Genomic DNA, 24,001 nt, shown 5'->3' on the forward strand with positions numbered 1-24,001 from the left:
AATTACAACTAGCATCATCAGGCGGATAAGCATCTTCTTGTGTTTTATGGCAAGCAAATTTACTGACACGGCATGTTCATCCGATACGTGACAGAGCCCATTGTATTGCCAGGTCCAACGAGCCTGCACTTGTTCTTGTCATTTTGATCGCATGAAATAACGCGTAAACATTTTTTAAAACATCGAACACTCAATCAGCTCGTACATTTATTGCATTTAAGAGCATAACCGTCGCTAACCCTTCGAACAATCCAAATTTAACGTACGTTTTTGCCCATTAGTGACAGACTGATGATTATTTACTAACCGCAATAATTTATTTGTTGTGACTGTGCACTAATTCTGTGGAATATGCATTTCACGTACACATCAATGCTGACATGACAGCAGACATACGACTCACAATGTACCACATGTAATATTTACATGCATTTGGATTTTGAGTTACATTTAGGGCTGTAACAAGAGGGCCAATCTGTACGACTTAAATGGAATCCCTGCTCATACAAGGGTATTATTTCGCAAAGACAGACATGGTACACGTCACGTATAATAATAACCAGGATCTGGTCGATGTCAGCTCTGCAAAGCTGATTTAATCCAAATATGACATTTAAATGCTTCTTGTGGGAGATTAGAGGTTTGTTTAAGTTGCCTGAGATGATAGCAACTTATTTTCACGGTTTGATATCAAGTTTTACCTTGCGAGATAAATTTCCAGAAATAAATATAAAAAACTTAAAAAATACATTTTTTACGAGATAATGTCTGTAAAAAGACCATTCGTTTATCTTGCTAAACTGGTATGCTTCTGCATAGTTTCAGTTGGCTTTATGTACTACGTAGTATCTTTTACTTTTACATTCCGTGTGTATGCGTCTCTTTTTTTTCACCGTAAACGTTGAAATACCATCAAGATATATCGTTCTTAAAGCTTTAATTTAACAACACATCATGAAAGGACTGCAGTGGCAGTGTTGAGAAAGTAACACGTTAACAGTAACTGATTACGTTGAGCACTTGTTCTGTGCCCTATAATGGAAATATATGAAATGTTGATGTTCTCCTACACACTGTTAGATGACAATGCTTTACTTAAATATAATAGACTGCATTGGCATTGTTGTACAATTGCAGAACACTGAAGAATGGCCATTTTCCAATATATTTGCCCACCTTTGTGTTTAAAGGCATTATTAATAATGGTGGTAGTTTATTTATTTAATATTAATTCAAATTGTGATCAACTTCTCAGCGCTGTGTGCCTCGCCAGTCGCCCCCACTGATGTCTTCTTCTTCCCCCCTCCCAAATGTGTGCAGATAGTACTGACTATTGTATGGATGTAGGGTGTGTAGATATATATGTAGATACTACTGACTTGTGTGGAGGCATATATGTAAATACTACTGACTTGCATGGAGGGTGTGGAGGCATGTATGTAGATACTACTGACTCTTGTATGTAGGGTGTGTAGGTATATATGTAGATACTACTGACTATTGTATGTAGGGTGTGTAGGTATATATGTAGATACTACTGACTCTATTGTATGTAGGGTAAGTCTATATGTAGATACTACTGACTTGTATGTAGGGTGTGTAAGTATATATGTAGATAATACTGACTCTATTGTATCTAGGGTTTGTAAGTATATATGCCTGCACAATACATTAATTTTTTGGCGGGGGGGGGTGAATCATTTTTTGGGGAGTCGACAATTTTTTTTTTAACTTTTTGGATAAACTTTTTACCACCGCACCTGGGGGGTGTCCACTTTATATAACTTGTTTTGTATTATTCATGCCTTCTGAAAGTCTTTTTTATAATTAAGTGGACGGACAAATGGGCATATGGAACGCCGGACTTTTCTAATAAATCGTTGCTGCCTCGGCGATCTCGCCACTCAGAATAAACAAAAAGACAAACGCCAACTGAAACATTTATAAATGGTTACTCTCCAAAAGAGGAAAAACAAATCGTGTTTAAAAAACGTGTTTAAACGTTATTGATTGTGTACTTTTTTTAGGTAAAGTTTTGTATGTACACAGACGGCACAATATTTGATAATACTTTACAACACTTTTGTTCATCGACTGCTGAATGAAAGCTTCCTTATGGTGTGTCGGAGGTTGTTCGACCATAATTCACCACTTGGTTCAATAAATGTTTTAAAGTCGGGAGCCTAGGACGAATTTAGACATCACTGACCACCGATGTTTGCCATGGTCAAGATTCATACCCAGGTCACTGGATTTGGAGCGCAGTGCACTAACCACTGCTCTCCACTCTAAGCACATGATAGGTCATAGCATACCCATGTATATTTGACTCACGTAGCATTTGAAACATCTGTTAATAAGAATACCATTTCAGTGCAAATTGTGTTTTCAGTACTTTCCTGGTTTATCCAGTAATTATAACTTGTATGGGTGTATCATCTGCGACTGCTTTAGACACATTTGTTGGCAATTACTTAACATGAAATTAAGTTTTGAAAGCATACTTATCACATCTTAAGTTAATACATGTTTGTGCCTCAACAGCCTGTAAAGGCGAGACATGGGATATTTCTCTTTGTATATAATTGTGGAGTAGTTAGCATGCTGCACTACTAACCGGGCAACCTGAGTTCGAATCCCGCTCATGGGAAACACCGCCGGTGACGATTATCTGAACTGGTCCTGGGCCTCTCCTAGGACGACTCAGCCTCAAATGAGTACCCAGTGTGGAACGTGAACATTACCACCGGGGAGACAGAGGCAGTTGGCTGTGATGATGACCACTGACCCCTTCATGTGCCATGCCGGCCTTCATAGGTGCTCACTAATGGCACATTCCCCAACAGTCTGTTCAACGCTTTATGGGACTATCACTCTATATGCAGCTCTGAGTCTTCTCAGCCACAGCCCTTCTCTATTCTTGCGCAACATGGACCCCTTTAAAGAAACACAGTGAGCTCCTCCGCAGGTATAGTTGCGTTGGCTGGGTCACGTGACCCGCATGCTTAGCCACTGCATGCCAAAGCAGCTTCTGTTTGGCTAGATAGAGGCGGATAAATGGCCACGTCAGCGGTTAGAAAAGTGATGGGCTGATGTGGTACGGGAGGATGTGGAGCTGATTGGACTCGCCGATGACTGGTGCCAGTGGTGTCTTGATCTGCCTCTGTGGAGGAGGTTTTTAAAGGACGCAATTGGGCAGTTTGAGGCAGTCGACCTCCAACAATGTTGCAGAGGTTATTTTTTTTTACAAAAATTAACAGGGCACTGGATAGCTAAAATGCAGCAACCTGGGTTTGTCCCGTGACCTCCTGTCAGCGTCATGGTGACGTCACACTTCAAGTGGCCTCAACATGCATTTAGCCTGGCACAAGCGTCATGGTGACGTCACTGCCACTTTGTGGCGAAAGGGTGCCTGTTGTTTGTATGTGGTCATTATAATACATCACATCCTCTATCTAATAATTACATTTGTTTACATTGAAATTCAGAAATATGTCGGACGTAAAGGTATCTCATTGGAAATCAACTCTCGTACTTTTTTTCTAAACATAATACATGACAAAAATTTGCATGCAACTGACGTCATAAATAAACTTTTCAAACTCAAATAAATGTCCCACCGGTAGCAAATAAATGTCACATTTTGGGACGATGATTTGTGCATTGTGCTCTGCACCTGACAACCTAAGTTCAATTCCATGTCGCAGCTGACATCAGGGGTGAGTTATATCTTCAATGAGACCTGTGTACTCCCTTCACCAACCCACACTGGCCAGTGTGGTGAAATTATATCAAACAATCCCCATGACTGACAGTTTGGGGATGCCTTGTGAATTATTACATAGGTATGCATGTTGAACTTATTTTGCACCGTACGTAGCCAACCATGCTAATCAGAGGTACGGGAAAAGGACAACAAATGAAACACAATAAGCAGTTCTTCAGAGAGTTTTCAATCTAGATTTAAAAGTGCCTTGCGTTCCAGACAGCCGCGCAAGCACATCTGGAAGCACAAAAATCAGTGACCGTTTTTGTTCGATGGCTAGTCAAATGCCGCTGCTAGGATGACCTGAGTTCGTGTGACGGTTTATATACAGTTTTGTCAAATGATGTGTTTCAATAAATCTGTTCATAAACCTTAGTAATAATTTACCGGTGATGCATTGGTATCCGGCCGGTAGAGCGAGCTGCTCGCCATCGGAAGGTTGCAAGTTCAATTCCTGGTTGGGCTTTGACTCAGCCCATTATACCTCTGGGGTCGATAAAATACTTACCACTTTATGGGGACGTGAAAAGTGGATGTCCTATGGGGAATTCACCCCTTCCATAGAAATGTGGAATTTCTACCACTTGGATCAGGGCTGTAAACCAAGAGATGAGCACTGCCTAAATGCTCACTTGAGCAGGACTTTGACTTGAATGTGTGTTGGTAGAATGTGTTATGAGTGTGGAAATGTGAATTAATGTCGACATTTTGTGTTGTAACAAAGCTGACATGGATAGCGCTGAAGGTAACGTGCACGTTTTTGTCATATTGTCAAATGCTGCAATGTTATCTTTATATTATACTACATTCTGGTTTCAGACGGGAGTATCTAGAATGGATTAATAAATGAAAAGTGGTTCTAGTTCCCTAACCCGAATGATGGTGTAAAGATCGAGAATGTATGAAAATCAAGTCAATAATACGTAAAATGTATTTTAACTAAAACGTATAAACATTGTCATATTTAAGGGCAGTTGAACTATATATTTTGAACACACATCAGGCTGTAAACTATAGGGCTTTTTATTTTCAAATTAGCTTTATCCTATAGGAATAGGTTTTACCCTTTGAACTGGCACAAAAACTGACACTTTTATTCAAGGCATCATGTTTGCAATGACCACAACACAAGCAGTCAAAATGCAAACAAAAAAGACAACTCTGATAATAATATGCACTGTCCTTGAATTTGATTGGTCCACACCCGAGACAGCTTTATCCTATTTATGTTCGTAATTAAACGTACCTTTATTTTACACCAACCACTCACAATGGAATGTATTTCCCATCGACATGGCTATTGAACTCTCTTAAAACGTATCGGCTGACAATTGGAACAGCCGTGCGCTTTAGCAAAGTCATGGGAACGTGTTTCAAGGTGGAGGTGCAGTTTGTACTTCGAAAATTCTGTGCGGTAGTGAGTTGACATGAATTTAACCTGCTTTTTACAAATTATTCAACTCAGGAATGCATATCGCTCTGTATGGCAACACCCACCTTAATAGCCAGCATAGAAATGTGTAGACGAATAGTACTATCCTGCCGAATGATGAGTTTCAGATTCTTGGTACATTCCAAAGCTGTTCATGAGATGCTTTTTTGTGAAGGCAACTCCGGAGATAGTGTTCAACATGGATTCATTTTATTGGTCAGCATACAATATATTGAGCACAAATAATACACTTTAAATATACTTTATACGTTCATTTGCACGTTTATCATAATTGGTATTTTTTGCTGACATTTTTCACTGTCTTGGAGGTAGCACTTAGCTCATGGAAACAAAATACATATGGTTCTAATTTATCAAAGAACAGCAAAGGTTATCATTAGCATCATCATCAGCACTGATGTATCCACTGCTGGATGAAGGCCTCCACAAGCCGTCACCATCGACAGTGAACTCGCGAAGCAACATTCCATCTAGCTTTCCACACACGAGCTGATCCAATAACTACATCTGGATATTTTCTCAGGCACGTTCCATCTCCTTGGCTGCCACGCCATAATTTGTCCTGACCATTAGCGATTGTTTGTCTTGTCCAAACCAACTTACTTTTCTTAACGGTTAATAAATATGGTGTTTCTAACTTAAGTTTGTTCCCTAAACTAAACAATTGTAGAAAACTAAACTTTTTATATTACCAAGTAAGGCCTACCGAGCTATATAGCTCTTTATCAGAAGTAACCTGGCCACAAATGATAGCTCAACCAAGTGGCTTATCATATAGACGTTTATAGTTCCCTGTTCAATGTGTCATTGTGGAATTTCAAGCATAAACTTCACCATTCTTCTGTATGCACTTTTCAGATATTTTGTTGTAAATTTCCATGTTTCCTATCCATATGTTATGGCAGGTAGTGTCCGCTAAATACACACGTTCTTCTTTAGGCACATTGATGTAATGTTTTTCATTTTTAAGTTTAGTTTTCCAAAAGCACTCCATCCTTCTATCTCATCCTTTGGTAATTTTCTGCCTTCAATAATTCCCTAGGTATACTCATCCTGGTGTGCTTACGATGCATACCCTAACCAACTGATATATTTATGTTTTGTGACTCCTACCCCATGTTGTGTCCATCACCCCGCAGTCATATTTTATTCACCAAATATGCAACAATAATCTTCACGTCATAAAGCACCTATATAAAAAAATATTTCAAAGCACTGTGACTTAAACAAGAAAATCAATAGAAAATCTACACAATCTTCTACTAACACCTTTGAGTAAACCTATGAATACATATATTTTCCTAATGGGGCATTCATTTTGTCTGCAATCCAGTTAACACATTTGCCAATAGGGATTCACTCATCTGGTCTGCATCAAGTACCACCATAAAACGCAACAATACAGTTCAATAATTCACTTAAATCAGAGTATTGGCTGCATGTGGTGTGTCTCATTGACTCTGGGCTTGCGCAATTATGAATCTCATGCAGGAATAATATAAAAACCCTCATTTAGGATTTGTTTCTGTCAGCCCCTAATTTTGCACTGTCAGTCAAAGGCCTCCCACATTGTCTTTCAGTCCTTCCTTTCCTCCATTAATTTAGCATTTGGCACCCTGAACATTTTCAATCGTGCCACCGATTGCCAGAGCGAGTCCCGTCTAACATAACGCCATTCCCGCGTGTGTCCTCCCCCGCAGTACGCACTTTACAAGAAGATGACACAGGCGGCCATCCTCATCCAGAGCAAGTTCCGCTCCTACTACGAGCAGAAGCGCTTCCAGCAGAGCCGCCGGGCGGCCGTGCTCATACAACAGTACTACCGCAGCTACAAGGAGTACGAGAAACTCAAGCAGACCCGCCGGGGCACCATCAACCTCCAGCAGAAGATGAGGTGAGAAATCACGATGCGAAAACATCATCAACATCATCAATCAGAAGCAGCAGCATACATTTTCTGTCCATTGGTGGATGGAGGCCTTCTCCAAGCTGATGGTGTTGCGATCATCCCTGCGATGCCGCAATCTGTCTCCTGCAAATGTCATCCATTGCATGGGGGAAACGAGGCAGCACGAAATAGCATTTGGCAGAGCCGATGCTTCCTCAGCAATGCAGGCAGCCACGTCCGTGATGGACTGGACTCATAAGGGTCCGCGATAACAAATGACTTACTCGATGGCTCAGAGATTTGCGAGTGTTTTGTCTTCTCTTAGCTTGAAGGCTTGTAGATTTTGAGTCTTACTGACAGCTGTAGTGCTGCTGACTTGTGAACTATACATCATTTAGAGGGTTTGTTCATTCTGTGCCAAGACTACGGAAGACTATATAAAGTATATGCAATTATTTAATAATGTACATAAGGCGGGCATGAAAGGACTTTTGGATTTAGTGGCAGTGGAGATTAGGATTACAAATGTAAGACGTCTGGCCAGTAGATTAAAGTATTAAATGCAGTTTTACGGATTGTGTATGGTGGCCTGTGATGAGCTCATAGTATATTATCTTTTGGGCAAGTGGACATTACTATATAAACATCCTTGAGTCTTGTTCTACAATATGCAGCTGCGCGTCGTGTTTGCCATGGACATCAACAAGGCACGACTGACTGCAACGAACATGGCACACGTGCGGCAGTGCCGATTCCTCTGCATGCATGATTGAGCAGGACCAATTTACATTACAGTGGAGCCAGGGCCCTGGGGTCTTCCTGTAGAGTTCAGTGGGTGGTGGGGCCCATTACGTCTGAGCGGGGGTGGGGTGGGGGGGGTTGCGCTCTGGCCTAATGGTCAGAGGACCCTTAGGCATTGTTCCTGATGGTCCCAATGCTCAGCAGTTGGAGCGGGAGGACAAACAAACATTAAGGGGTCTTTGGGGCAAAAAATTGATGTGCAAAGTAAATCAGATGGCCAGAGCCTATGGACAAGACATAAACACGGCTTCACGGAGCAGCCTCCCTCCTTTCAGTTAGTGCTCATGTTGACTCCTGGACATCTGTGAAAAACAGCTTGATAGCTCATCAGATTGCTCGAAGTATAAATACATATTCTGATTTTGAAATATTCTGAAAGCGAAATTAATGGGAAAAAGCTTTGGATTTGGTCCCATTGCCAAATTTTTACGAATTAAAACAGTGGCTTTTAAAACTTGAGTAGGTGGGATGGCGTTCTACGTGGGAATTGTATTGTAGCAAATGGAAACGTAAGCGACATCCTTCAACATCTTTAAACTCGCATAAATGTAATCAAGCGTTGAGAATATTGCTCACGAACAGAACATTGCTTTAGGAAGTTTTATTCACAAAGCTCAGATGCCCACAAGTCAATGCAGTTTGGTATTCAAATGCAAAGACAAACTGTCCGTGGGCGTCAAAAGGAACTGTGGGATTGGACTGAATGATGAAGCTCTAAGAAATGAAGGAGTCCCATGTTACCACGTTCTATCGCTGACCTAGAGCTTTGTGTGGAAAAGGAAGGGTTCTTTTTTACTTGCACAGTAAATCAAAATTTGTTAAACCAGGTCACTCGATGTAAGAGGGCCAGCTTCTGCACGAATAGCCTGGGACATGGATGCCCCTATTGGAGAAGACATTTCATAGTCTAAGGCTAAGAAAACAATTGTACCAATCTTAGACTTCATGTTGCTGCTTGTAAAACATGTAATAATGGCGATTATGTTGGTCTACAAGCGTTTTATATTTTTACATACAGTACAACCCTACAGGTAAACATTTTTGACTGATAGAATGCATCCCTATAATAGGTACATAACAGTGTAATTTCATCACAAATTTGGCTGTCGCCTGATGATGCTGGTTGTAATTACTGGCCAAATATCGTACTCGAATTGTAAATGTTGTGGGTTTACTCTCCAACACACCGGTGTGCTGTACTAGTGTAAGGACAGTACGGCTCCCTGTGGCCGTGGTTACTAATTGATGCGATGGGAACAGACAGGGTCATGTAAGGGTAATATGGGACCTAAGTGGTCGTTAATAATAATTTAGACAGACAGACAGGGCCAGATGCGGTGAGAGTTTTTGGGAAAAGGAGTGTGGCTAGGTCGTGAGGTGGATAAAAGCCGGTGTGGAACAGGGCTCTGGGCTGCTGTTGTGGGGGAACCAAGGGACTGTCGTCGCCGTCGTCATCTTGGAGCGGGTCGTCTTCATCATCCTGGATTGGGCACCTTGTAGTCTTGGAAGGCTATAGCTATATTGTCTCCGTGACTACTACGCGTCCGCTCCTGTGTAGCCAGCCAACTACACAGGGAGCGTCGTGTAGTCACAGAAGTTACCCAGGTGTACATAGTCACTCGCGGTTACTCGTTAAGTTATTAGTGAGTCGGTGGACTTTATTCACAATAAATATACATATAACTGAACAAGACGGTGTCTCTGAGAGCAACATTACACCAGTAACGAATTGGCACGTTTTGTTTACGTGACAAACCTTACTAATTTGCTGTGTCGGGTGGCGGTGGGTTTAACAACACATTTATATTTACGATCTGAACCAAAAACCTCTTATTGATACTGTTAAACCTCTTAACATTTTTGTACAGGTGACATTTGGGTTCAAAACTTCTCCACTCAAGTACACACATGCATATACAGAGACACCATCCTATTTCCTCATAACAAACAAAAACTGTCATGCATAGTGTCATCGAAAGACTATTTGCAATTTTTATACTATTAGTATAAACATCCGGTACGCAGGAGGCTGTGGGTTTGATCCCGGACCCTGGAAATGCCTGTTGCATATTTGGAGTTTGCGTGTTCTCTCTCTCTCCCTGTGGTCGCGTGGGATTTTCTCCAGTTCCTCTGGTTTTGCCCTCCGTATGTAGAAAACGCATTTAGATTATTTGGCTGCTTAACTATAAATTCCCACAGGTGATTATATAAGCCACTTCGATGAGCTGTTGTGTGTGGTCATGTCGCCTCTGAAAAAGAGCTCATTGCTCAGTGAGCTTTACCTGGCAAAAAAACATATATATAAAATCTTGACTTAAAGCTTTCGTGACTGCAAGAATACATATTCTTTGGGTCTTTCGGTAAAGCCACATAGATATAAAAAATATATTTTTTTAAATATCATGACGTTTTGATCACAACATAAGCAATCGTCATCAGGTGAAAAAATATAGCGGCAGAGCTGCTGAGGCAGGAAAAAATATAGCGGGAGAGCTGCTGAGGCAGGATGTTATATAGGTTTGAGATGGGTGTAGCCCAAGGGTAAGTGGGCGGGGCTTGAGATGGGTGTAGCCCAAGGGTAAGTGGGCGGGGCTAGATATAGAATTTGCGTGTAAATGTAAGATCGGAGAGCTGATATACCTCCACGACTTCGAAGCTGTGGAGGTGGCCATTGTATTGTGAGAGATTAGCATGTCAATCTATTAATGTAAGATAAGCATGTCAATGTAATAAAACCGGGTGCCACCGCCATATCAAGAAAAACAAAGCTGTGGAGGTGGCCATTTTATTGTAAGAGATATAGCATGTCAATACCGAAAGACCCAAAGAATATATATATAAAAGTTCATGTGTCACGGCCAAATCTTTGCTGAAGAAGTAAACTCATTAAGTGTTGTTTTAGATGCAGTGCATTGTCCCGACATTATCTCTAAAGTATTGAAATGTGATAAATGTTGAATTAGTTATTTACCAATTACTATGCAGTACTTATAAGATTCATATGGATTGGATAGTGTCCTTGCAGCAACAAAAAACTGGCATTGGGCCGTATTCATTTATAAGGCAATTAGGCAATTACCCGTAGATCTGCACATGATTTGTCTATGTGAATACCATTCGAAAATCCCCACAAAACCACTCACACGCATCAGATTGTCTATTGACAATTCCTAGATTGCATTCATAATTTTATGCAAAAGCACGTAACTTAGCTGCTCCAAAGATTCGAAACCACCTGTTATCTTATTCTCTTGGGATCTCCCACACTGACATCTCTGTGCTTAAACAGACCCTGTCGAGATCATAAACATTCAAGTGTGGATGTTGTACATAATGGTGTTTAAGATAATATTGTAGTTCCATTTATTTAAGCATGTGTATTTGGAAATTTGTCATGCTTTGCTGCCGATCGTGTCTTGACGGTGGGAGTAGCCCTTTACTTGGGAAATTTACTTTTGGCCTTACAGACGAGCCAGTTTGTCAAAAGTTCCACTCATCGCGGCCCACGTGTTATATGAATACATTGCACTGTCCTTGTACTGTTTGCTTTTGCCATTATTTGGTCAAGCACCTTTGAGACAAAGCCATAAAAGAGGTTGTCTCTCGTGTAGGCCAATCAGTTGCAATAACAGTTGCATACATTATGAAGCATATTTGAAAGTGTATTTGTTTGAAAATGAAATGTATACCACAAGTATGGGTGGTTAATGCAGACTTGATGCCTTTATAATATAGGTGTTTATTTGATGTTTAAAGATCTTAACAGCTCTACTTATGCCAGAAAGGCCTTATCATTCAACATCTTGAATCTGGCAAAAAGGGTAGGGTGCCACAGCGAGTATTCCCCCTCCGCTGATTGGCAAAGCAGAGCTTGGGCAATTGTTGGTGCCAGTGTCTGGCTGCCTTGCAGTTCTGTCCTGCTCCAATGAGCTAGATGCACCCAATGGCCCCTTCCCCTTGGTAGTAACCTTTCTGATGATGGGCTGATCTGATGTTAAGGCGCTTGGAGATGCTGAGGCATTCAGCGTCACATTAGTGCAAATATATTATGTTGGACATTGTGTGCTAATTGGTGTAAAATATGATTGAACGTCTTTACTTAATCATGGTTACATTGATATTTCGAGAGGTAATGAATCTCAGCATGACATGTCACATTACACATCTGTACTGAGTCCAACTGAGTAGCAGCGTTGTCTTTGGAGCAACACGTTTGATTAAACTCTTAGCACAACATACTCCAAGCTATTGACACAACATACTTCAGGGCTATTAACACAACGTACTCCAGGCTATTGACACAACATACTCTCGGGTGGTGACCACCCAACTAACCACGTTACGGCAGAACTAGACGCGGTTCCACTATCCTGGTCCGGGACCACAAGCTGGGTCCCGGAACGTGTGGCTGGATGCTTCTTTAAGCTTGACGTGGATCTCCTGCCTCTCCAACAGTAAGAACCCAAGCCCCTCACAGGGCCCCCCTTATATCGGGCCGGGCTGGGGCTGGCTTCGCCTCTCGCCCCGCCCACCTTCTCGATCTCTCTCGCCCTTGCCCGAAAGCTCTCGAGAGTTCTTCTCGGACCATGTGACCACCCATTGGCCCCCTCCACCGGTGGCCCCCCTCCAGTATCATCCGGTCACATGTCCCCGGGTCAGCCAGAGTATCATGCCCCCAACGTAACCCCAGCTGGCTGACACTCTCTCGCTCTCTCAACGGGAACCCGCACCGCACTCTGTGCGTGGTTCCACCGCGCTTAACCAGCGCTCACCCAAGCCCCCACTAGGGCTGGTACTACACCCCGTGTCCGGGGTGTACACACAACAGTATATATCCCGCCGTGGCCTCGCAGGCCCGACACCACACAGTGACATTCGCCGTCACTACATCACCCCCCCCCCCCGCCTGTCGACGAAATATATATACAACATAACGCACGTGTGCTCCAACAATAACAACCAATAAATACCCAAACCCACCTGTACAATTATACACTGGCGAACAATAAAAATAATGCAGAACAACAATAACAATCGCGACATGCAGGGCCCCCACAATCAACATCTCACACCCACAACGTGTAACAACGCTCATGAGCTCAATGGGGAGCAGGATCAGCCAATTACTCGCTATGACTTACACAAGCGCGACAACCAATGATGGCGTGGGAGTGTACAATGTGCGGGGATTACGCAACCAGAGTCTTTAAGCGAATCCGCGATGCCGGGCCTCCAGGGGGGTTGGGCTTATCCGCCCTGGACGACCCGGGGGAAATGAGCAATCGATCGGACGAAGCTGGCACCTCACGAAGAGCAGTAGGCCGGACCGTCCGACCTTCCATGTTCGGAGCACACGAGGCCGACACGAGCGGCCGCGTGCGAGGCATCAATCGCGCAGCACCTGGGGACGGGACAGAAACACTCTCCTGAGGACCGGCGTCAGCAAACGCACGCCTCAGCTTGTCGGGCACACCAGACACTCGGCCCCTGCGATATGGAGATGAAACAAATTCACATGGCGCAATAAACGGCTTCAGACGAGAGGGGTGAACAAACCAACTCCGCTTACCAAGCAGAATTTGGACACATTGTGGACGCACGACCCGAACAAGATCAACCGGCCCTCTCAAGGGTTGCAGCAATTTATGGGATGTGCCCACGGGCACCTGTGGACAATGCAACCAGGCCCTGTTGCCGAGCAACCAATCAAACAGGGAAACACGAGCCCCCTCCAGCCGCTCGTTAGCCAACTGTCTGGCTCGGGAGTTGACCCTGGAAGCTTCCCACGCTTCGGAGAGCTTTTCAAGAGTGAAACGAACGGAATCCGAAATTTCTGACACTTTCACGGCCGACGCGGCCTGCAACTGTACGTCGATGGGAGGATCATATTCCCGTCCATACATAAAAAAGAAGGGAGAGGAGATGGTGGACGTGTGAGGGGCCATCCTATAGGCGGCGAGAACTGCAGGGACATGCAAGTCTCAATCCAGCTGTGACTCGCTGACCAGGTGACTCAACATGGAGGTCAGCGTTCTATTCAGGCGTTCGACCATGCCACCGTCTGCGGATGGTATGGTGACATGCACACCTTCTTTGTCCCCAGCAAATCGCAAACCTCATGCAGCAGTTTAGAATATTTTTTTACCTTGATCAGTCAAAAGGCGCTCGGGGGCACCCTTATCCAGGATACAGCCAATAAGGAACGCCTTGGTCATAGCTACAGCCGATGGATTCGGGAATGGCCAGGCCATAGGCCAGCATGAGCAATACTCAACGCCAACGAGCAAGTATTTGTTGCCTTGCGCGGAATTTGGAAACAGACCGAGAATATCGAGGGCAACCAGCTCATTGATTCGCGACACATAAATGGATTGCAGCGGAGAGACACAAGATTTCGCCGGTGGCTTCCGCCGTGCTTATTGTATGCAACCTTTAAGCAAATTTTCAACGTCCGGGGCCATGGCCGGCCAATAAAAATCCAATTTGAGCACGGCCAGCATTTTTTGCACACCCAGATGTAACAGACGTTTATGTACGGCCCAAACAACCGAGGCACGCAGAGTGGTAGGAACAACAATAGCATACCGGCGTAATCCACTGTTCCAGTGCATGAACAGCCCGCCCCGCAGGACAACCGACATGGTCGGAGTGGGCACGCGTCACGAACACGTCCCGACTCCCCCTGAACCCGCGCGCGACCCCAACCCAAACAGGACCCCCCCGATAGGTGAAGTGAACCCCGGGGCTGAGTGTGGGGTGCGCCGCGACTCGCCTTATGAAGCAGGGAATCATAGGAAGGCAGACTCCCCGGGGGCCGCCGTCGAGGAACCCGACAGCCCGACTGGACGTGCCCTGGCAGGCTGCAGTTGTAGCAGACGACCCGGCCACTCCTGGACTGGGACGATGAAGACCTCGCCCGTCGCCGGTCGTCCCTCCGCCGATCGTCAGCACCCTGATGGACACCACCCCGTTGGTGCAGCGAGCATGCAGGAGCAGGCTCGGTCTCCGTGCAGGCCTCCGGCTCTGTGGAGCATGTGGCGCACACCACCAGCGACCTGTTGCAATGCAGGGTCTGCTGCGCCTTGATGCACCTGGCGACCCCGAGTGAAGACACCACATCGTCCTCCGCGGGAAGCACAGTATGGAAATCTTTCGCGACTCCCAGCATCTTCTCGAGGACCAAGGCGTCAAAACCATCGTGGTTCATTTTAGGGAACGCGGCCTTCACTAGCGCCAAAAGCGCGCTATGGTAGGCGAGAGCCGACTCACCCTTCCCTTTACGTCTTATGGCGAACTTTTGTCGGGTGTTCAGCGGAGGCTCAAAAACAGCCGCCGTCTGGTCGAACGCCTGCTGGAGGGTGGATCTGTCAGACGGCGGGATGGCGAGGAACGCCTCCAAGGCGTCGTCGTCGCGGGTGGTGGGCAGCGCTTTCAGCGCCTCAGCCTCTATCCATCCCGCCAAGTCGGCATTGGTGAGAAATCGCCACTTAAATGCTACCCAATCGCCGCTGGCAGCAACGAATTCTTTAATGAAGGGCAGTCGGCGGCGGAGTGACGGGATGTCATCGGCGAGGACAGCTCCGCTTCGAGCCTGGCGGGCTCCGCGCTGGTGGTAAAATGGCGGCCGCGAGCGCGGGCTGCGTTGTCGACGTTCCCGCCCTTTCTAAAATGGCGGCCGAGTCACTCTATCTAGACTCTAGACGACTCCGCTGCTCCCTCCTTCGCCGCAGCAGATAGAGGACCTAGCTCGGCGAGGATCAAGGACGCCATCTGAAGAAGCTCCGCAAGGCGACCGTGCGCGTCTCTGTCGAGCGCCTCCAACGATGGCGAGGCGCCGCGCGCTCCGACGGCGCTCTGCTCCGCTGGCAGTGCCTCGGCTCCTTCATTGACGGCCGTTGGCGGAATGAGCTCTTCATCGTCTTTATCGTCCGACGCCCGTGTACGAACTCTGCGACGTGTAGACATGACTGTCTACCGCTAGCTATTTCCTAGCAAGTTGGCCACTTCCTACACCAGTTGTAGTGAGTCCAACTCAGTTGCAGACGTTGTCTTGGGAGCAACACGTTTTATTAAACTCTTAGCACAACATACTCCAAGCTATTGACACAACATACTCCAGGGCTATTAACACAACATACTCCAAGCTATTGACACAACATACTCTCGGGTGGTGACCACCCAACTAACCATGCTACGGCAGAACTAGACACGGTTCCACTATCTCGGTACTGACCACAAGCTGGGTCCCGGACCGCGTGGCTGGAGGCTTCTTCAAGCTTGATGTGGCTCTCCTGCCTCTCCAACAGTAAGAACTCTGAGCCCCTCTAAGGGCCCCCCATATATCGGGCCGGGCTAGGGCTGGCTCCACCTCTCGCCCTGCCTGTCACCCCGCCCACCTTCTTGATCTCTCTCGTCCTTGCTCGAAGGCTCAAGAGAGTTCTGCTTGGACCATGTGACCACCCATTGGCCCCCTCCACCTGTGGCCCCCCTCCAGTATAATCCGGTCACATGTCCCCAGGTCAGCCAGAGTATCATGCCCCCAACGTAACCCTAGCTGGCTGACACTCTCTCGCTCTCTCGACGGGAGCCCGCACCGCACGCTGTGCGTGGTGCCACCGCGCTTAACCAGCGCTCACCCAAGCCCCCACTAGGGCTGGTACTACACCCCGTGTCCGGGGTGTACACACAATAGTATGCATCCCGCCGTGGCCTCGCAAGCCCGGCACCACACACTGACATTTCCAGTCACTACACATCCTATAGGGTATGGAAAACTTTTCTGCATAAAAAATGGTCAAACATTGGTCATGCAAATAAAAATACTGCATGTCTGCAGTTGATGCGATTATATTTCAAATCATTAAAATTAGGAAATTATGCTGTTGAGCGGTATATATACACACGTAGAGTATATAATGCTATTAACCAATGGTACTGACTTTAAAACGTACAACTGTTCAAGTCTTTATAAATATTTGTACTTTTGATGCTGTCAACAAATGACCCTTATGGTGGAACCCCGGGGTACCACAGTACCCCGGCTCTCGCATAATGTACGTCATTTTTAGTCTGGTGATGGTCAGGGTTTCAGTGCATTATGCACTAACTATGGTGTATACGAGCGTTAATGGTTTCAGCGCAATCGCCCTTGCTGCGTTTCGACATCGCGGAGTAGCACTGATTTCGGATTGATTGGTACCCCAGTCGCGGAGTTAAGTACACCCCTGGAAAAAAAATGTCCCAGAAATAAAACATGTAATTGCCTTGGCCATTTTGTATTATTTGGTACCCCAGGGTACCGCCATAAGGATCAAATTAACGTTGAATAGCCATATTTGGTTTGCATAAGAATAATACAATGTTTGGTAGGAGAGAGGTGGGGTATAAAGATACGTGCTGTAGTCGTATAAAATCTTAAGTGAACTTTTGTCGTTCTATAAATCCCACAGTCGTTTTTTAGACTTCATTACAACATTTGTAAACAACAAACAAAAAAGAGACTCGTTTAACGTTTTGTTTGACCTTTGTATTTTGTTACTTAGGGGAAGCTTCTTGAGCAAGAACCAGGACCAAGCTGCGCGAAAAATCATGAGGTTCCTTCGAAGAAGTAGACACAGGTAAAAGGACTGCAAACCAGACGGAAAAACTTCGGCTCCTTTTGGAGTTTTGTTTTTGACTAATTTACTAATAAGGGTGGCGTAAAAATTGGATTCCCATTGCTTTCTTTCTCACATGAAGTACTGCACTTTGTTAATATATAACAGTACTTGCATTTTATATCAATCGCTACTTTTTTTTTCCTTCTATCGACCCTCAAACGTACATTTGCAAAAGGGTTCAATACTCTTCCAGTTTGAGTCTTTAAAGATTGAGTACTGTGCTGAGTAAAGTTTACATATAATTTATTAAAACACTATAACATTTGCAGCAGTGATATGCATTTTCATCTTCAAATTTAAAACGTAAGTATTGTGCATATCTAAAAATGATCTAACAGAAGCTGGATGTAAGGACACGTTTTATAAGCACAGCTCTCTTATAAGTAACATCGCTATGTGCTTGTGAGGCGATGCAACAGGCAACTTCTTATACAAGCAGACTTAGGATATAAGCACATCTGGCCTTATAGCCAGCTTCTACTAGATTCTAACATCATTATGCAAATATTTGAATCGAATTTTTTTTTATTTTCTCTATCGGAAGAGAATGTGATGTTGTTTAGAGATTGCGTTTGTAGTTGTAGTTGGGTGGGGGTTTTAGAAGTCGTGTTAAATTAAATACCACGCAAAGATTTGGTGATGCAGATATTCTCTACTTCAATTTTTTACTCGTGAATTTAATTAAGTGGTTTTTACAAGGTGATGAGGTGCACATATATGGGGATAAAGCACACCGAAGTGTAATACTGTTGGTCAAAGGTTATATTAAGACTGTGTACTCACCATCAACACATCAGACACACACATGGAGTTGAATGTTCAAAGGTGTACATGTGTAGTTCACAGCAACTAGTTCACTCTGTTTTTTTTAACTGTAAAGCTAATTATTATTTCGGCATACAGTAGGAATATATTTGTTTCTGTTGTGCTTCAAGTACATTTACATGATTTTAGGGGTTTTTTGTACCTTAAAGTATATTTTGGTCAAAACGTACGGCACGTAATTTGGTCAATATATATGTATGTAATCGTAAAGGGAGGGCAGTGGCAGCGCAGTGATTTGCACATTGCTCTGAACCCAGTGACCTGAGTTTGCTTCCTGACCACGGATAACGTCAGTGGTGAGTGATAATCTCTACCAGTCCTGGGCATCAACTCACACAGACCAGTATGCTGAAGTATGGCTTAAACAGTTCCCATGACCTACGGGTGTGGGGACACTTTCATCTAGCAGTGGAAGAGCCAAACAGCATTATTATTAAATACCTTCACTAATGCTGCACAAATTGCATCTCAAACGTACACACCTTCTGCACGTTACATCATGTCGGGAAATTCTTAAACTAAACAAAAAGCAGAATGCAAACATCTTGCGTTCTCTTCTCTTTAACACTGTCCAAAGAACGATTTTGGAGAGTAGACATTTTCGAAGGGTGAGTGACTGTTTTGTGGCCGCCTTCCGCAAGTGCACGCGTGCGAACACACACACCACCCACCCACACCACCCACCCACACCCCCTGTTTCTCTACCACTGCCCCCCCCCACCTCCTCCTAAACCCAAAGCCTGCACACCCTCTCAACCGCTTGCATGGTGAATGGCCTGCTGGCACAATGGCTGCTAGCCTCATCCTTGCCATCACAACGAACTCGAGAGAGGTGCTTGGCCTCTCTCAGGACCCTTGTTGATGCCTCTCCACCTTCCAGGTCCACCGAGACAAAAGTCGTTTCGAGTGTCAATACCAGCCGCATGAATCGGCCTCGAGTTTTGAACGCAGTACAGCGGTGCATTTCGCTCACTAAGCACACATTGCTCATGAGAAGCAAATAATATATTTTTTTGTTGTTTTGTTGCTCCAAAAACATATTTTCAATGTTTTTTTTTCCAACGTGCTTCTGTTTCTACCCCAGCCCCAAACCCACCCATTCGTTATATTTGTATGCCGTTGAATTCACGTCATTTCTGTTTCATATTTGCATTTTCATTCATCATAATTGGCAACTGGCTCTGTTGGTATTTACGCATCCAAGGTGAGTTTCGATGACAACAAAATAAAGCGGGAGACCTCAGGCGTCTGCCAACAATTTGTCACCCGTGTGCACTTCTTCGTGCCTTCAATAACCAAATACGACACGGAGACCTCAAGGTCTGTCAATAATTGTCAAGAGCCATTTTCTCATGTGGCAACGCCCCCTCATTTTAATTCCGTAAGAACGTTACTTCGTTGTTGATTTATTTTAAAATCTTAATTTTTTTAAGTAACCATTGTGTTTTTGTATGTGTTGCACTTCTGAAGTTGTTGCTATCTCTTTTGTTTTCATGCCTAGTTTTTTTTGTCGGAGCCTGTTTTCTATGTTTCGCGTCCCATCAGTGTCAGGTTAATATTAATAGGTGATGTCACCCAGTAATTTACAAATACAATGCTCAGGCTATTGCTGTCCATAAAACCACAAAAAAATGTGTTTTTGTTACTTGGTACACAACTGTTGGTTTTTGGACATGCATATAGGTTTAATTTCATCTTAAAAGTATAACTCATGGGTTAATTATTCAAAGTGTTACAAAACTTACTTTATAAAGAAGATAACTTATACAAAACATTACTAATATGCATGATTTACCTCTGCTAATTGTCAATCTCTCCGCATGTGTATTTCAAATCATGCCTTAACATTATTGACATCTGCTGATTTTTTTATTTTAGCAGCTTCTATACTTGGATGCATTTATTTATTTCTGTAAATATGTATCAATCAAATTATATTGTGGCTTTTTTTTGTAAATCCCAAGTGCAAAGATTGTCGTCTTAAGACGCACTCATGGAGGGTAGAAAATGAGGCATTCCAAAGTATGGAGCCATTACACGGGCATGACTTGAGCTTTTAACTCGAGAGAAGTTCCACGCAAAGCATTGCTTGCCGATTGCATTTGAACACCCCCCCCCCACCTTGCCAAAGAAAAGGGGGAAAAAGTAAATTAATCTATCAATGTGCTTTTAAAAAAAATAACCTACAATTAAAATTGCATGCTTGGAGACAATCGAGGCATCGTTGCATTTGTGCTACTGACAGCGCAGTGCTGATCAGACCTCTTACGGTGCAATCAGTAGAATGTGCATGTCCGCGCAAGGGTCCCACACGCCCAGGCATCTTCACCTTGCAAACTGTTGACTGGTTGTAGGCCGACACAGTGCATGTCTTCTCTGGTCTGTGCATGATAGTGTTTCCTGTACAGTGACTTTGTGCAACCTAAACGTTTCGTTTCGTCTGAACCCCCTCCGTTAATTGCATTTTGTTGCGCATACTAAGTCCCCTTGCTCACTTACCCTTTTATACACGCGCCTTGGAGATGTTTGATTTTGTCGATTTGCTATCCTGTGCACGTGACGCATGGTTTTGTTCTCTTTGCGAGCCGCATTCGATTTACCCAGTTCATGCGTTGCTGAAGTAGCTTTCAAAATGTATTGGCATGTCGAGTGTTTTCGAGAAAAAAAAACTCATGCATTTTGACAAACGTATGAGGCCTACAGGAAACACTATGTGCAGCCACTACATTTGCACCACGGTGGCAAATGGTGTGTTCCTAAAACGGCTCGTTAATTTGTCTCGCCAATGCTTTATTTCCCCCCCCCAACCCCAACCCTGCCAACCTTCTCTCTCGGTTGCACAGAATGAAGGAATTAAAGCAAGCGCGAGAAGTGGAAAGTCCTCAGAAGCACAGCCTGACAACCTAACAGCCCCGCTGGGAGGACGCCACTCAACCATCTCGTGCTAGGCCAGGCCTGGGCTCTACTCCCCCACCCACCCCATCTGTGTCAGATCCTAAAACCCTGTTGCCCCCTCGTCCAGGGTGGGCTGTTCACGCTGGATCTTTTTACTTGCGTTTAAGTGAACGTCACGTGCCTTACGTTACGCGAAACGTGCTCACACCACCGCGTGGAACGTAACTCGCCCCCCTCGTGCGTTAGGCTGCCCCCCGTGGTATGGCACGTGGTGCGTGACGACTGCTTCAGAGCCCTTGAGCCCCACCAACCCACCCGTCCCCCCCCCACCTTCTTTGCTCTACCCCATAACCTCGATTGGCTGCCAGGCTCGTATCCTCGGCATTCTAAAACTTCAGCCCTAAGCGAACGGTTTTAGGGGGCACGTAAACTCTTCATCCTAACCCCCCTCCCCACCGTGACGTCCCTGAAGTGAGGCTTAAGTGGCCATTACGTTACATTGCGTGTGTTAAGCGATCCAGCGTGAACCTACCTCAACTCTTTATCCGCTGTCTTTTTAACTTTGTAACCCTTTCACTGGTACCCCCCCCACACCCATGCACCTATATCCCTGGATGTCTGAATTACACTCGTGCGTGTAGCCACTGGAATGTCGCACAGAGTAAACCGATGTCTGTTCTAAACTACTGGGTGAAATAATGTGTACCATACATATTAAAGAGCTTGATTACTGTGTAAATGTTTTCATAACACCTAAAGTCCTTCCATTTCAGTCTCCCTGATCTTATTTTCTCTCTCGGTAAATGTTCCCCTCAAATAATGTCCTTTGTCGATACACGAATGCCCCTTCCATTTTGTTAGTCTCAAACAACTGTGGCTTTTGCATGCAGAACTTGGGCCCCCTAAAACAAAAACAGTGCATATATACACAAGCACACACATACGCACACACATAGCACACGTCATAATTACTCTGGTGTGACAATAAATGGAAACTGCACTGCATGGCACAGGCCAATAATGTGGACATTTACCACGAAGTATTGTACGTGCAATACAAACAAGCTTGAGCAAAAAGTACATACGTGGGGTATAATGCATACCATTGATCAGTAGCTCCCATTCTTCGGTCCCATAAGGTGGATCAAAAGGTGACCCGAAGAGAAGAAAAGACCGTGCTAAACGGTGGGTCCACCATGACAAAAGGTTGGGAGCTACTGCTCCTCCATGAAGTAACTCTGTCACCCTTCCCATGAAGCAGCCTTGGAAATGTGTAGCTAACGTGTGCCGTCCCTTCACTGCCGTCCCAACACTTCGATAGCTCAAAGTAGCATGCAGATAGGATTAGTAGTAGGTTACTGTCCATATTCTGTCCTCGGGTCACATCTCATGAGGTTATAGGCTCGCTCTATACACTTCCTGCACTTTTATAACTGAATAAGATCTTTGTAGACAAACATGCTTAACATAATGCACACTGGAAATGTGACGAAGGATGGCACAGACGTTGGGAAAGCAGGAAGATCGAGCTTTGCTCCTTTACAAGTTCTCATAGTTGCGGGCATTTGTCAGATAAACAAAGAAGGTTGAATGTAATATGGTTATATGTATATATGGAGTGTATAGAAAGCTTTAAAACAAATTACATGTGCTCGCATGACAAATGCATCTTATAATAATGCATTGTATAAACTTATAGTGCGCATATTTTAAAACAAATTAATATAAGGAAGAGAATTTAAGCAATATAATTTAGAAAGCATGGCTTGATTGAGAAGTTGCCTCTAAAATATAGGAATGCTTTTGGCTGGACACAAACGTAGCATACAATCGTCTTTATTTAACATATAATAGTTTGCCTTCTTGTAGTCAAGCCTGAGAGACGCACATTTATATAAAGTTAAAAAAAAACCTGTCTATTTCGATGTATTGCTTGTTCACAAATGTAACTTATTAATGTCACCTTTCTTCTGCACTGATTTGTTTCTGTTTGTACTCTGTGTCATGGCTGATATTTGCTTTTATGTACTAGACAGTGTCTTGAGCGGAGTGCTGAGCTCCTGCACTGAGCTACCGCACGTGCGAATAACTGCGCCTGTGTCCATTAAGTTGGTGTACATTATTAATGTGACTAGCCTGGATGTAAACCTTTCGTTTCATTTTCTCGTTTTTATTTTATTACTGGTATGGTTGTATGATTATTTATTAATTTAAAAAAATAAGCTTTGTTGGTTCCAATGCTTGACTCTTTTTTACATTTGCTCTCCAATGCTTGTTCTCGTTTATATATTTTGTATTACTTACGTTAAAACATCTGATTATTAATGTAAATAAAATCTGCATAAAAAAAACCCCTTCCCTAGTTCTGCAGCAGTCACTGATAGCGCCGTCGAGAATGACAAAGATGAGCGTCAGTCCGTTGCGCTGACTCGAGGAGCCGCGAGCAACCGCTCTTCGAAAATATTGCGAAACTAAATTAATGAGTTTAACACGTAGGCTTTTGCGACCAATATCATCCATAATACAGGATTTTTTTTGTTAGTTCGTGTAAATATATAAATGTGTCGTTAAACCCGACACCACCCGACACAGCTAATGAGTAAGGTTTGTCACGTAAACAGAACGTGCCAATTCGTCCCTAGTACAGCACACCAGTGTGTTGGAGAGCAGAGCCACAACATTTACAATCTGAGTAGGACATTTCGCCAGTAATT

At 44.2% G+C, this 24,001-nt stretch overlaps 1 protein-coding gene across 12 annotated transcripts in view; it reads left to right on the top strand.

Annotated features, from left to right (window-relative positions):
• LOC116946800 (calmodulin-binding transcription activator 1-like) overlaps positions 1-23,640 on the top strand; it is a 640,058-nt gene extending 616,418 nt beyond the window's left edge. For 8 of the 12 annotated variants that reach the window (XM_032961954.2, XM_032961957.2, XM_032961961.2 and 5 more), the window contains 5 exons: positions 4,491-4,511; positions 6,920-7,113; positions 17,451-17,525; positions 18,970-19,000; positions 21,236-23,640. In XM_032961954.2, the coding sequence (XP_032817845.2) occupies positions 4,491-4,511; positions 6,920-7,113; positions 17,451-17,525; positions 18,970-19,000; positions 21,236-21,340 (426 nt within the window). In that variant the 3' untranslated portion in view covers positions 21,341-23,640. The remainder of the gene's footprint in view (positions 1-4,490; positions 4,512-6,919; positions 7,114-17,450; positions 17,526-18,969; positions 19,001-21,235) is intronic. The other 4 variants (XM_032961958.2, XM_032961959.2, XM_032961960.2 and 1 more) reach the window with 3 other exon arrangements.
• Positions 23,641-24,001: the final 361 nt, after the last annotated feature.

The sequence above is a fragment of the Petromyzon marinus genome, chromosome 28 (genome assembly GCF_048934315.1).
Source record: "Petromyzon marinus isolate PM22_M1 ecotype Great Lakes invasive population chromosome 28, UKy_Petmar_22M1.pri1.0, whole genome shotgun sequence".
NCBI classification, from domain to species: domain Eukaryota; kingdom Metazoa; phylum Chordata; class Hyperoartia; order Petromyzontiformes; family Petromyzontidae; genus Petromyzon; species Petromyzon marinus.